Here is a 14,334-nt window from a genome sequence, read left to right as displayed (position 1 = left end):
TTTGTTTAGATTAGGAGATTTTTATTACAAATTAATATTTCATATTTTTTTATTTTAATAAATTTATAATATTTAGGATTATTATATAAACGGGTCCAAAACCCTAGATTTGTTAATTCAAACTTAATACATAAAAATTCATTATTAAGAAACTTTTGTCTTGTCTATCTTTCAACCTTTAACATTTCCGCATCGTCAAAATCTATAGACAATACATATTTTGCTAACACAAAAGTACTTTTTCATTCACATATCTAACCACTTTAAAAAAAAAAAGAGCTATGGCTTTTAGTAACTAGTTAATATGGTCAGGTAATTAGTGTATAATTAGTAAAAGTAGAATGAATGTCCAAAGTACTAATATTATTTTAAAATATATATATACTGGATAGTCCTTTGTATTTTTTTTTATACGAAGAATATGGTTATTTGAATTATAAATCAAATTAATTTTATGTTTTAATTTTATTAAAATAAGAATGCTTAAAGTATTTTTTTTAATGTGTAGATGTAAGTAAAAAAATATTATAATATTATTTATAAACAAATTGTGAATAAAATAATTATCAAAATTGAAGGGTGTGCATGCAGTACACCAGCGGACCCAAAAATAAAAGCAAGCTTTTTTTTTTTTTTTTTTTTGAAGGTCCCACTGAGTTGAAAAAAAGAATATCTATAAGAAGCATTCTAGAATTTCACCAATTAGAATATAATCAGTTTTAGATTCCATTTCCATGAACTTTATGCGCTGCAAATTTTGATTCAATTGGATATTGAATTCAGATGCATGCATCGCATTTCAAATCATGAAGGCAGTAATTGCTTCGCTATGGAAAAACGACAAATGGAGCCTTCTAAGTTCATTCATTGGACTACATGTTTGTGAAATCACGTGTAAGTTTGAATACCAATCAATAAAAAAAATATCAGTGTTGCACGTTTTAAATTTTTTTTCTTAAAAAAAATATAATATTCATTAATTGATTAATGAGGTTATATAATTATTTCACTTAAATTTTATAAAAAAATTATCAACTATTCAATAAGTTACACACTATTTAAAATAAAATTTGAGGTGAAAAATTTAAAATATTTATCAGTACACAAAAAAAATGAAAAAAAATCAAGTCTAATACAGCAAATACAATTCAACCAACAAACATAGAGATGTCACCACATACAACACACAACCATACGTCAGTCAATTAAAACTCTTGTTTGATCCATTTAGTTATGATCCTAAGCAAAATACAACCATATTTTCCGTTATTAATTGTCTGGGCTCAATTCACTTCTACAGACTATTGACAAATATTTATCCTGTTATATATTAATTTGATTCATTTTTTATGTCAGTCAAAATATTATCATTCTACCACATAAAAATATTATCATTCTACCACATAAAAGGACATATACATACATACATATATTATAACAAGAAAAATGGAATTTAACATACGAATGCTAGTTTATACGACCATAACCATTTATTGTTGAATAAACTGAAATCTATGACATAAAAAAATGAATATATCAAATTATTTGACTTTAGCCAAATTTTATTTTAAAATCAAAACTCATTTGGTAAATTTAAGTGAATTTGCAGTTATCAACTTTAAGAGGATGGTGATTCAACTTATCCATCTAGATAATTAAATGTCAAGCATTTCGCTCCATACAGCGATTACATTGAATTCACACCTTTCTAATAAATAAACAACTGTCATCAATGATAAAACCACAAATCACTCTTTATGCAAACTATTTTATATATATTTACGTGACACAATAATTTTTCTTTGGATAACACGACTTAACTCAATTCCTTTCTCACTATATAAATGAGCTTCGAACCTTAAATCTATTGTTTTTGACATAAGATATTTTACTAACTCAACTAGCTGGCAGCAATATTGGATTAGATAAAACCACTTGTTTCACCACATGATTAATATAATTTTTTTTATTAATTTGTATATTTTTTACCACATCAATTTGTATAAAATAATTTAAACCTAGAGTGTGTGGCTCTAGCAATACTCTTTTATATACTCAATATCGATTATTTTATTTAAATAAATAAAATTATTGCAGATCAATATGGTGGGCTCCTCCTCGCGTTGTTCTTAAATCAAATTGTATATTATTGAAAATTGAGTTCTTAGAAATATTTGAAAATTAACTTTTGTAAATGAAGAGTGTTACTTCTAATTTCCGGCCTAATATCTTTATATAGGGCGAAGAAGAAACGTATCTCTTTACAGGAATTTCTCCAAGATTCAGAGAGGAGAAAAAAAAAAACCTTATTCATTGATTATGATGATGATGATGCCGACTGGATTCAGGTTCAATCCCACCGATGAAGAGCTTATTGAATTTCTTTTTAGGAAACTTTCAGGGCAGGAAATGCAGCTTTATGGCGATTTCATTGTGGAAAGAAATTTATATGAACTTGATCCCCATCATCTTCAATGTCTGTTGAGATCTCTTCTTTCTTCTCTCTCATCGCCACATTATAAAGTTTTGCTTTATTTTTTTTATTTTTGGCCTTTGCAATTCTATCGCTGCTTAAATTCACTTTATTTTAATTAGGGTTTTGCATTTCTTCAATATGCATGTGTTGAGCTTCGTTCTTTCTTTTTTCTTCTCTTACAGACTCACCATTATTTGTTTTCCTTTTTTGATCATTCTGTCATGCATGTGCTTCACTTCTTTTTTTTTTTTTTTACCCCTCCCAATTGATTAAATGTTACATGCATTATAGCATGACAGAATTTGTGTTAATTTTTTGCACTTTCTCTTTTTTTTTTTTTTGACATTGATTAAATGTCACATGTAGCATAGCATGATAGAATTTGTATTCATTTTTTGCACTTTCGTTCTCTAGGTTATACCTTCTGCTCCCTAATTTCTTCTCCAAACTTACTGATTTCCTCTTACAATTTGCACGAGATTATTTAATTTCCTCAATTATGAAATTTGCCCACAAGCCACTATTTTTTTTTTCAATTATTACAAATCATGTCCACTTTTTTTTTTCAATTATAACTTATACAACATCTTCAATTTTAAGCATCGTATATCTTCCAGAGTTATCGAAACCTTCTCTGCACATGTAGCACTTGGGTAAATTTATTTCCCTTTAGTCACCAAGGTTTAGGTTAATTACCGAGTTAGTTTTGCCGTTACTTTAATGATTATTGGATCTAATTTTTAAGGAGTAAAATTATATTTTTCCCTCATATAACTTACAATTCAAATTAAATATTAAATCATTGAGTGAAGTAAAGAATAATTAATTAAATAGATTTTAATGGAATATTAATGGACTATACACACACACACACACACGATTTTAATGGAATATTAATGGACTACACACACACACATATATATAAAAGAGATGTCTTGCATAAGTTTTGAAACACAGGAATTAATTAATTAACAGCGCAATTTCTAGTAGAGATAGCAAAATTCTTTAAGAGCTTGGGGCTCCACGGGGATATGCTCCAAATGGGGTGAAATTAAGATGAGTTTCTAGGGAATGAGGTGGAGAATTTAGAGGAATGGGGGCATATAATTTTTAAATTTTTGAAGTGATAGGACTTGGTTTTGTACTTCCCATCCTATCTCAATTCATATTTTTAATTTATTTATTATTAATCTAGGCATTTTTCTTTTGATATTGTTCTGATATATGTTGCAGATGTTTTTTTTTTAATTTTTATTTAAAATTTGAATACTATTGCAACATACTAAGGATGGGTTTGTTTGAATTGATTTTACTTTTATACAACTAAACTTATGTAGTATTAATAACTACTATAAAAGAAAATAAGTAAATAGTTAATGTAGAGGATAAGAATACTGTTTCTTGTATAGAGATATATTCTCCATCCTCAATTAAATTTATTGAGAATTGGAGCAGGAAGTAAGGGTTAAAATAATAAACACGGTTGAGAATGGAAAAAGCTTATGTCCTAAATTTATTTCCCTTTAGTCACTAAGCTTTAGGTTAATTACCGAGTTAGTTTTGCCGTTACTTTAATGATTATTGGATCTAATTTTTAAGGAGTAAAACTATATTTTTCCCTCATATAACTTAAAATTCAAATTAAATATTAAATCATTGAGTGAAGTAAAGAATAATTAATTAAATAGATTTTAATGGAATATTAATGGACTACACACACACACACATGTGTGTGTGTGTGTGTGTAAAAGAGATGTCTTGCATAAGTTTTGAAACACGGGAATTAATTAATTAACAGTGCAATTTCTAGTAGAGATAACAAAATTCTTTAAGAGCTTGGGGCTCCACGGGGATATGCTCCAAATGGGGTGAAATTAAGATGAGTTTTTGGGGGAATGAGGTGGAGAATTTAGAGGAATGGGGGCATATAATTTTCAAATTTTTGAAGGGATAGGACTTGGTTTTGTACTTCCCACCCTATCTCAATTCATATTTTTAATTTATTTATTATTAATCTAGGCATTTTTCTTTTGATATTGTTCTGATATATGTTGCAGATGGTTTTTTTTTTAATTTAAAATTTGAATACTATTGCAATATACTAATGATGGGTTTGTTTGAATTGATTTTACTTTTATACAACTAAACTTATGTAGTATTAATAACTACTATAAAAGAAAATAAGTAAATAGTTAATGTAGAGGATAAGAAAACTGTTTCTTGTATAGGGATATATTCTCCATCCTCAATTAAATTTATTGAGAAATTGAGTAGGAAGTAAGGGTTAAAATAGTAAACACGGCGGAGAATGGAAAAGGCTTCTGTCCTAATTAAGATCGAATTCACCACTTCCAAAACTAGGTTAAATTCTTTTGAACGACACGACACATTAATGGTTTATAATTGTAAGATTTTTTTGTTGGACCTGTTTGGACTGATCTCTAAAAACACCTTATTCTTATGTTTCATTTTTAGTAATTTATTAAAACAAAATAATAAATGAGCTTTATTTTGTTATTAATTAATTTCTTGTTTGTTACTTTAAGATATTAATTATAGAGTACTATTATAAAAATAAAAATCACTTAAATAAGAGAGACACGTTGAAATAAGATAATTGATTACTAAAAGAATTGCATATAGTTGCAGATAGGACCAAGATATGAAAAGAATCGAAGTAAAGATGAAAACAATGAAAACAAGTTACAAACACTAATTCTCTTTGTCTTCATCAAATAAAATGATTGATTGTGAATCAACACAAAGATTACTTTACCAGTCTTACTTTAACTATGAGTTGATATTGTACATGCAGGGGATTACAATGTTGCACTATCCACCAACGAAAGATTTTACTTCTGTTTGAGGGAGAACGATTCGAGAGAAGTTTCAGGTCTAGGATGGTGGAGAGCCACAGGCCGTGTTAAGAAAGTTTGTGCTAATTACAATAATCAAACTTTAGTTGGTTTCAAGAGACCTCTTACATTTCACAGGTTCAGCAGAGATGAACCTCATGATCCTAGGACAAAGCGTAACAAAGCCATCAAGACTAATTGGATTATGCATGAATACGGCCTTGAATCCTACACAACGGTTTGTACCATCATTTCTTTGCACTTTCTTTTTTCTAATTTAGTTTAACTTTTTTCATTAGAGTAATACCAAATATCAATAACTAATGTTACAAAATAAATTAGTTAGTCGAGAATATGGAGGTAGTAACATGCAACTAACGCGATCATCATTTAGTTTTTTTTTTTTTTTTTTAAAAAAAGATAACCGATCGATTATATGTAATTAACATAACAAAAAGTTACACAAGACTAACAATTTATATGGGATAATCTTTAATTCAAATAAATCTCTCGGTCCTCGAGAAACGAAAAAAGCCAGCTCGACTAAAAGATGAGCCACGGCATTACAATTGTGTGTTTAATAACAAAGAAAGCATTGTTATCAATCAGACCCTTGATCCCTAATATTAGCTATAGCCAACCAATCTCTTTCCAGTTAAACAAGTTTTTCTCAATTAGACTAACGTCCAGTTTGATAATACTGCTGTTTTTAAAATAATAGTAGCTAATTGTACTGTGAAAATAATTAAATGTAAAGAGAATCAATTAAAAATTTAATATAATTTATTTTTAAAGTGTTGTGACTTTTAAAAGCAGTCTATGTATTTAGTAAATCTTGTTACTAAACTGCTGTAAAAATATAAATAACTGAATTAAAAATAATATTGAATAAAATGTAAATACACATTTATAAACATATATATAATATTTTTTATCATATACATACATACATACATACATATATATATATATATATATAATTTTTGATAACTAAGATAATCATTTTATATTATCAGTTTTAATTTTTATTTTGTTATCTCAATATTATTGGTAATAAGAATAATCTCTTTAAAGTTAATGATTTTATTTTCTAACTAATAAGTATAATTTTAAATTTTTATAATATACATAAGGATATATATAGAATTATATTAAATATAAAACTAATTCTTAAAATTAAATTTCAAAAAATTACTCTTTTTTTTTTTGCTTCATAAAATCTGTTGTAAAATGAAATAATTTTGCCATTAGTAATTTCTAAAAAGATTTTTTCAAACTCCAAAATGTGTTTATAACTTTTTAAATTCACTTTTGAGCCTTTAAAAAACAACCCCAAACCGACGTTAACAATATTTATTGATTCAAGTTCTAATAGTTAAGGGAGTCAGACCCAAATCAATTAGTAACTCAGTCCCTTTAAAGTTACATAAGCTTCTAGAAATGCTACGTCATTTAGTTTGAATATGTTTGTATATACGTACTAAGATTTTATTACACACTTTATAGTTTGTATTATATGACGCAACTTTATGCCGGCAAGGGACCAATGGGGATGGGGCAATGAGGGTAAGATTTTATGATACTTTACATGACATAGAACTTTATGCTTTATGGGGGCAATATGTGATATACATAGTAGTGTTTTCTGACATTTACATGACACACAACGTTATGTGGGCTAGAAATGTACGGGATGGGTTGATGGGGCATTGTGTGCCGTCTGATCTCGTACTGCAAGATATATAAGTCCAACTTTAATACCTTTAATTTGTAATGGCTCGATATATAAAATGTTTTATATATTTAATATTTAAATTGCAGGATTGGAGGCTTTGTAAGATCAAATATAAGGGAAAACCTAGTGTACAAGAAGAGCTGGAGAATATTATTAGATCAGCTGCTGAAGAACAACAGCAGCAGCAGCAGCAGCAGCTGCAGCTGCAGGATTCACCAATACAGCTACCGAATCTTGAATCTAATAATTGCAATTATCCTGAAGACAGTTTCTTTGGTTATTATAATTATTATAATAATCATGAACCAAGTTATTATAATTACCCTGGTTTCATTGATTTTTCTGGCGGACAAGTTCAGCAACAACAATATCTCCAACTAGACAACAGCAATATTAATGTTTATGGATCTGACAATAATAATGTTGCAGAAAACATGCAAATGGAAGCAATCAATGTCGAGAATGAACAGCTTAATTGATCTGATTAGTGCTTCATTTGATCCTTATGATTATTAGATCATCATTATCAGCTCTAGCTAGCTACGAATCAGCTGCGGTTTCATCAGACCAAATATATGATTTCATCACTTGCAGTATATCTTTGCTGTTGATTTCATCTCCTGCATGCTGTCTTCTAGACCTTTTTCTATATTTCGAGGCAAAAAAGATTCTTTCCTCATCAAGTGTATTTTTTGTTTTATTTCAATAAATAAAATTTCCCTTATTGTTTCCTCAAATTTTATGTATATCTTTTCTTGCCTTGTAAAGTAGCCCTCGTACGTCCACATTTAATTTAGTTGCTTTGATGATCAAATCACGTTTAGTTAGTGTAGACAGTTTAAGTCATGTTATCCAATCGTTATTGTGTTATACTTAGTTTAGATGTGGTTTATTTGGGAGTTAAAAGTAGTAATTTATTTGTGTATATATATGTATATTGTGACTAACATGTTCTGGACATAGGATAAGTGTTTTCGAAATTGGGGAGTCTTGATGTGAAGAGTGGTTCGCCCGAAATAACCTTTTTATCTCTGTAAACTCTTTTCATCTATTAAATATTAGAAGGTACATAACATTTATGCATCGCCATACAAACTTACCTAAAGCACCGGTCAATTATTTAGCTATGTTCGACTTTAACTTCATGCTTCACCAAAGTATCATTTAAAAAAAAAATTACCCTAAGGGTAATCCCGTCAATCTTCTCCCCACTCATTTAAGAGAAATTTAAATCTTGGTCATTTTATTTTCCACACAAAAAAATTTACTATCATTTTTGGAATTGTCTAAATCATTGAGAAATGCATCATAACAATTTGTTTCCTAAGGATACGTTTGACACATTGTATTGCATGAAAGTGTATTATTTTATTTAATAAAGGATGTATTATATTAGATTGTATTGCACTAATATTGTGTTATATTAATATCGTACAATGTATGGCACCATACATTACATAATATTATATATAGAAATGTTTATATTCTAATTTTTATAAAAAAATTATGATTCTTCATATCTTAAGAGTTTAATAATTTTATTTTTATTAAATTTATAAATAAAATTAAAAAATAAAAATCAATTTACTCACCTATGGCTATCATCAGCCATCAAGAACAGCCACTAGCATTCACATTTCAATATCGTTTGATGTTAGTTTTGGTACCATTTGAATCCTCATCATTATAGCTACACAATGGTGCATATGCCATTGAAAATAGAGCATCCTGCCACCATAAATATATGATTAAAGTTTCAAGATTCAAAATTTTAACCATAGATCTACAGTGAATGACAACTCTATTGCTAGTGAAACATATATTGTTGTGTAACAATAATATTTCTAATGGTACCAAAATTGACGTTAATCAATACTGGAATGATAATGCCGGCGATAGCTAATATTTCAACTATTCAACTTTACATTTTATTAACTAATTATATATAAATAAAACAAGTTTTCGTTGATTTAATAAGTTTTTGTTTTAAAGCTAATGCAATACTATATAAACCCAAGTAAGAAATGTGCTTAAATAATGAGGCAAAACTTACATTAAGTCTTTAGTTAATATCGGGGCAGAACAAGCCAACTTTGACTATAGGGCCCAAAGAATTTATGGAAAAAAAGCTCAACGTGTTTCATTATGTTCATTCACAGGATAATCTCATTTTTGTTGAAGTAATCTTGAATCACGTTGTAAAGAGTTTATATTATCATTTTTTCTTAATTCAAGTCTTGGAGATTTAGTAGGACACTGCCTTGGTCAAAAGTTAAAGGTTCAATATTAATTGGACTGAAAGTAAAAAAAGTTAGATTTTCTTATGCATCTTTTCTCTTAAAGAATGCATATAGAGTCTTTTGTGGCCTAACCATAGCCTAAGGAAAAAATATTTTTATATATAAAGGTTATTGGATCACTAACAAAGCAATGACAATGAATTATTATTTTAAATAATAAAGAGGCATTCAATTAGTTTTTAATTTCTAGTAAGTGGAGAGGAGATTTTTTTTTTTTTAAGTTTCTAAGTTGGCTAGTTATTAACTATTTGTTAATGGCGGAAAATTGGAAACTAGAAATTCATTTTCCAAAATCAAGACAATCATAAAATTGTTATTAACAAAATCGATGTTCAAAATCAAGATTTACCTTCAATTGAGAAGTTCTACTAATTCGTCAGTCGATCCGGCATCATCCATGGACAAAAAAGTTGATCTTCTTCGTTTAAGCTTTGGAAAAAAATTCAATTTAGTATTTCTTCATGGTGAAAGGCAATTAAATGTAGGCAATTAAAATCCTAAAATTAACAACTTAATTAATTTTTGAAAATATTTTTCACCATTATTGTTCACCGATAATGTTCTCAGTTACTGTTTATCTGCATTAAAAATATTAATTTTTTTTAAAATACAATAAATTACAAAAATTAAATGACATGGAGATTTTTACGTAATTCAAATTAATCAATCCTACATGCAAGAGGCCACGCTTAGATGAAAAGCAATTCACTGAGTTGGGATGTTACAACTTATGGATTTACCAAACGCAAGACTCTCACTTACAGTTTATTACCGTACAGTTTACTCAACCTTAGACTGAATTTACTTCTCTTAAATAATTGCTACCCCTCTTAATCCACAATCCTCAAGGCACTTCGCAAAGTGATCAATAACAATTCCTCAATGTCTAGTGATGTAAGATCCACATAAATTCTCTACAAAGATGAAAAGAATATAAGAAAATAAATCAACATAACATTATGAGCTAAATTCATATTCTTTAGGAAAGAAGCCGAATTTTACTTCTCTACTTTATGCTCTGTGTTGCGCACCTTCAATTGTAAAATACCTCACTTTATAGGGTCTGCCTATGTTACAACAGTTATTCCTTACAACAGGGCCGACTTTAGAGTCTGAGGGGCCTTAGGTGAAATTTTCTTATGAGGCCTCTATTTATTTTACAATTTTAATACTCAAAGACATATAAAAAGAATTAAAATTTATTTCATCTTTAATTTTTGAATTTCAATGATAATAAAAAAAAGATAAAAAATTTTAAAAATAAAACCTAAAAAATAGTCAAGAAGATATATTTTTTATTCCATTAAAACCGTTAAAAATAAATAGACAAATAAATAAAAATAATATTTTTTTTCAAATAGAATATTTAAAATGATAGAGTACAAAATTTTGAAATGATGAATTGATATTCAAAAACAAAAATGGACTTTATATTTTAAGAAATTAATTATTTTACATGAACTAATGAATATAATAATTTTCTTTGTAGAGAAACGAACAAGAAATTTTTTTCATTTATTAATTCTTGAGATTATAAGGTTTTTAATAGAAATTAAAAGAAATACTAAAAATCAAAGATTCTAATATTGAATAATTAAAAAGGTAAATAATTTTTTGGAAATAATAATAATGAATCAACTAATGGTTAATTAATATTATTAATTATATTTCTTTCAAATTAAGGTTTCCAAAAATAGATTTTTTTATCAAAAATAACTCTTAATTTCTTAAAATACGTATTAAAAAAATTTATTAATTAAAAAATTATTAAAAAAATACTTAAAAAATGAGACTTTCTTAAAATATGAGGCCTTAAACGACTGTCTTGTTCACCTGTACCTAAAGCCACCCCTGTCTTACAACGCCTTTTGTCTTCATTCAATGTAACCATTGGATTTAAAAGTGGCCAATTGAACACTTCAAAGATAGCCACGTTTTTGTTAAAGAATACCGGGGAAGTCGGTTAATAAAAGGTAAATCTGGATGTGACAAAATCGGTGACTCACATCTGAAATTACACGATGACTGTTGTGTTAAAGTAAATTTGATGAATTTATGAAGCTAAGGTGATAATCGAAAGAAGCCTCTGGCAAAGGCCAAATGGATGAAGGCATCGATTCCCAGAGGTGATAATTACAATCAGATGTAGAAAAAAATTGGGCAGGTCAATGCTTCGCACATTTTGTGAAGAGGGCAAGTGCCCTAATTTGGAGGAGTGTTGGTCTGCCGACGAGACAAGCAATTTTTACGGACACAGTTATGATCCTGGATGATACCTATACTCGCTGTTGCGGGTAATTATTTGGATCTATTAAATAGCACCTGTGTTATTAGGAATTTGGAATGTTTGTTAATTAGGTTGGATTGATTGGAAATATAAGGATTTGCAATGTGAAGAAGTCGTTGGCACTTTCACCACCTGACCTTTTGGGAGCCCACGAATGTTGCTAAGGCAATTGCGTGGTGGGGTTTGGATTAGCTGGTGATTACTAGTGTTGATAGAGATGATTAAGCTTATCAATGAAGTTGTCATTTTGCTTGTACGGTGCTGAAGTTGAAAGAATTGAAGTAGACTATGCTTATTGAATAATTGGGTATGAATTCTTAGTATGGAAGTGTCTTTGTTATCTATGGATATTGCAATTAATCTTGACTGCATTGTGTTGATCGTATAGTTTCTGATTATTGCATAAACAATATATATATTTTTTAATCATTTTAGCATGCTGAAATTTGTATGTAGTTATATACTTTTTCATCTTTGAAGAGCTTTTTATTTGAAATTCATTTAGGTATTTGGAATGTATGTACTTGGTGTTCAGCTAAATTCACTCTGTCTTCTGAGTGAGGAGCTTTTATTTATTCACACTAAATTTTTTTGTGAAAATTTGGTTTTATAGAAATGGTTCAATAGTGGGAGAGTGGAAGTTTGGACTTGTGTGAACTTCTCTACGCATTCGAATCAGGATGCGCGATTCCAATTCTGTTAGGGGTTGGTAGACGTGAAATAGCAAGAGAATGGTATGGTAATATTATTTATTGTGTAATTCATGTTAGCAATTCAAGTTAATGGCCTTTCTGAACCTACTTTTTTCTTTTGGGGGGTGCGTGTTTATTATACTTGGTATTTAACCCGCAGCCTGTCATTCCCATAAGTTCATCCAACCCAGATCAAATTGAGAAGGCACTTGTAGATGTTCACAATCGGACTATACAGCAGGGAAAACAGCTTCAGCTGTTGATAATTATTTTACCTGATGTTAGCGGATCATATGGTCAGTGATAAATTTAATACATGATTAAATTTTTATATCAGCATTGATTTTTTCAACATTATCGGCTTTCTACTTGCAGGGAGAATTAAGTGAGTTTGTGAAATGAAACTTGGGATTGTTTCACAATGCTATTAGCCTAAGCAGGCATCAAGGCTCAATATGCAGTATTTCGAAAATACGGCTCTTAAAATCAATGCGAAGGTTTAGTTTACCCCCATTTTTTTACCTGTTTATATTCTGGTTAATATGGTGAGAACAAATATAAGGGTTAGTGGGAAAACATGTAGGAGATGATATCTTGTTGCAATTTAATTTAAGACTTGATTTGCTGGAGTTACTGTAATTTTTTTTCAAATAATTAAATTTTGATGTTCAAGAAATTTTTTAGGTTGGGAGTGTCAAATTTCTTGTTAAACTGATAGGTTTGCTTTCTTGGTAATGAAGATTAAGTTTGCTATTTATAATTTTATCAGGTTAGGGGATGAAACACTGTGCTTATTGATATTGTTCAGCAAAGAATTCCTCTTGTGACTGATAGACCTGCAATTATATTTGGTGCAGATGTCACCCATCCATAACCAGGGGAAGACTCTAGTCTTTCAATAGTGGCTATATGTACACTCATATTTTATTTCTGTGTCCTGATAATTCACTCTATTAAAAGATTGAATTGACTGAGATAGGTGGTGGCCTCAATGGATTGGCCAGAAGTAATCATGTACAAAGGACTTGTCACTGCTCAGGCACACCATGAGGAAATTATCCAAGGTCTCTATAAATCTATTCAAGATCCTCAAGAGGGGTTTAGTTCATGGAGGAATTATCAGGTTAGTAGACATGGAAATACATTTTAGGTGCCTAATTAAGAGAAACTTATGCTTCTGTTTGTCTTTTAAATAGGCGATATCAATTTCTTTAGATGGAGGGTTATGTTGGTCAATTAAACGTTTTGTGATTCCAAGTAATCTTATTGTCATCGGTTCTCAAAACTTTATTTGATAATTTATTATTTTGATAGGAAGGGTATTTTAGTAATTTAATCAGTCTACTAACAGTCAATATAACGGGAAACTAACAACTGGGGAACTACTTAAAATTATATCAATACATTACATCTGAGTATTAATACGTGAAACCTCAGGAGAGATCCCTAAAAATTACCCATATATTTTTAGATTTCCAACGTAAAAAGATTTCCAACGTAAAACAAGAGTAATAATAAAATTTTAAACTCTCGTAGAAACTGACTTTTATACAAATTAGTATATAACCAACAAATTTCGAATTTTAGACTCACAAAAATATTGAATTCACTGCACAATTAATAGGGCTCGGATAATCCTGCTAGAGATAAGTGCCAATTAAAAAAAAAAGGGTTATTATCATTTCACTACTTCAAAAATTGAAAAATATCAAATGACTATGAGAAATATGGTCCCCTATCATTTTCTTACTATATTTTTAAAAAATATATAATTTTACTACTTTTCTGTTACAAAAATATCATTTTACTATTTTTTCTGTTAGTTGAACAATTAATTGACTAAAAAAATATTAATTTTACCCTTCATGATTATAAAAAATACTTGAAAATTATTTACAAAATCAACTCTTTTACATTTATTTGATCATCTAAGTTTTATTTCCAACATTAGGATATAAAAATGGAATCATTAATAAGATAAATTTGTAA

At 28.7% G+C, this 14,334-nt stretch overlaps 1 protein-coding gene and 1 long non-coding RNA gene across 7 annotated transcripts; both read left to right on the top strand.

The window, feature by feature from the left end:
* The first annotated feature begins 2,071 nt into the window (after positions 1-2,071).
* Positions 2,072-7,545, top strand: LOC112496841 (NAC domain-containing protein JA2L-like). Its single transcript, XM_052436063.1, has 3 exons — positions 2,072-2,476; positions 5,292-5,569; positions 7,153-7,545. The coding sequence occupies exons 1-3, from the start codon at positions 2,320-2,322 to the stop codon at positions 7,543-7,545; spliced, it is 828 nt and encodes a 275-aa protein (XP_052292023.1). The 5' UTR covers positions 2,072-2,319.
* A 3,692-nt stretch (positions 7,546-11,237) lies between these two features.
* LOC102622634 (uncharacterized) lies at positions 11,238-13,666 on the top strand. Of its 6 annotated transcripts, XR_008053525.1 has the most exons (4): positions 11,239-11,960; positions 12,267-12,641; positions 12,721-12,842; positions 13,115-13,535. It is a non-coding gene; the product is annotated as an uncharacterized LOC102622634 (long non-coding RNA). The 6 variants fall into 6 exon arrangements; XR_008053523.1 differs by adding an exon at positions 13,542-13,666 and having other exon boundaries at positions 11,238-11,960; positions 12,267-13,468; XR_008053524.1 differs by having other exon boundaries at positions 12,267-12,387; positions 12,506-13,535.
* Positions 13,667-14,334: the final 668 nt, after the last annotated feature.

Source organism: Citrus sinensis, chromosome 3 (assembly GCF_022201045.2).
Source record: "Citrus sinensis cultivar Valencia sweet orange chromosome 3, DVS_A1.0, whole genome shotgun sequence".
Lineage (NCBI taxonomy): Eukaryota > Viridiplantae > Streptophyta > Magnoliopsida > Sapindales > Rutaceae > Citrus > Citrus sinensis.
Note: the sequence above shows the minus strand (reverse complement) of the source record. Positions and strands in the feature narration are given on the sequence as shown.

Excerpts from the sequence above, each read along its gene's own strand:
- LOC112496841 (XM_052436063.1), top strand. The coding sequence starts at position 2,320 with ATGATGATGATGATGCCGACTGGATTCAGGTTCAATCCCACCGATGAA. Across the intron at positions 2,477-5,291 it reads TGATCCCCATCATCTTCAAT|GGGATTACAATGTTGCACTA; the intron begins GTCTGTTGAGAT and ends TTGTACATGCAG. Across the intron at positions 5,570-7,152 it reads GCCTTGAATCCTACACAACG|GATTGGAGGCTTTGTAAGAT; the intron begins GTTTGTACCATC and ends TTTAAATTGCAG.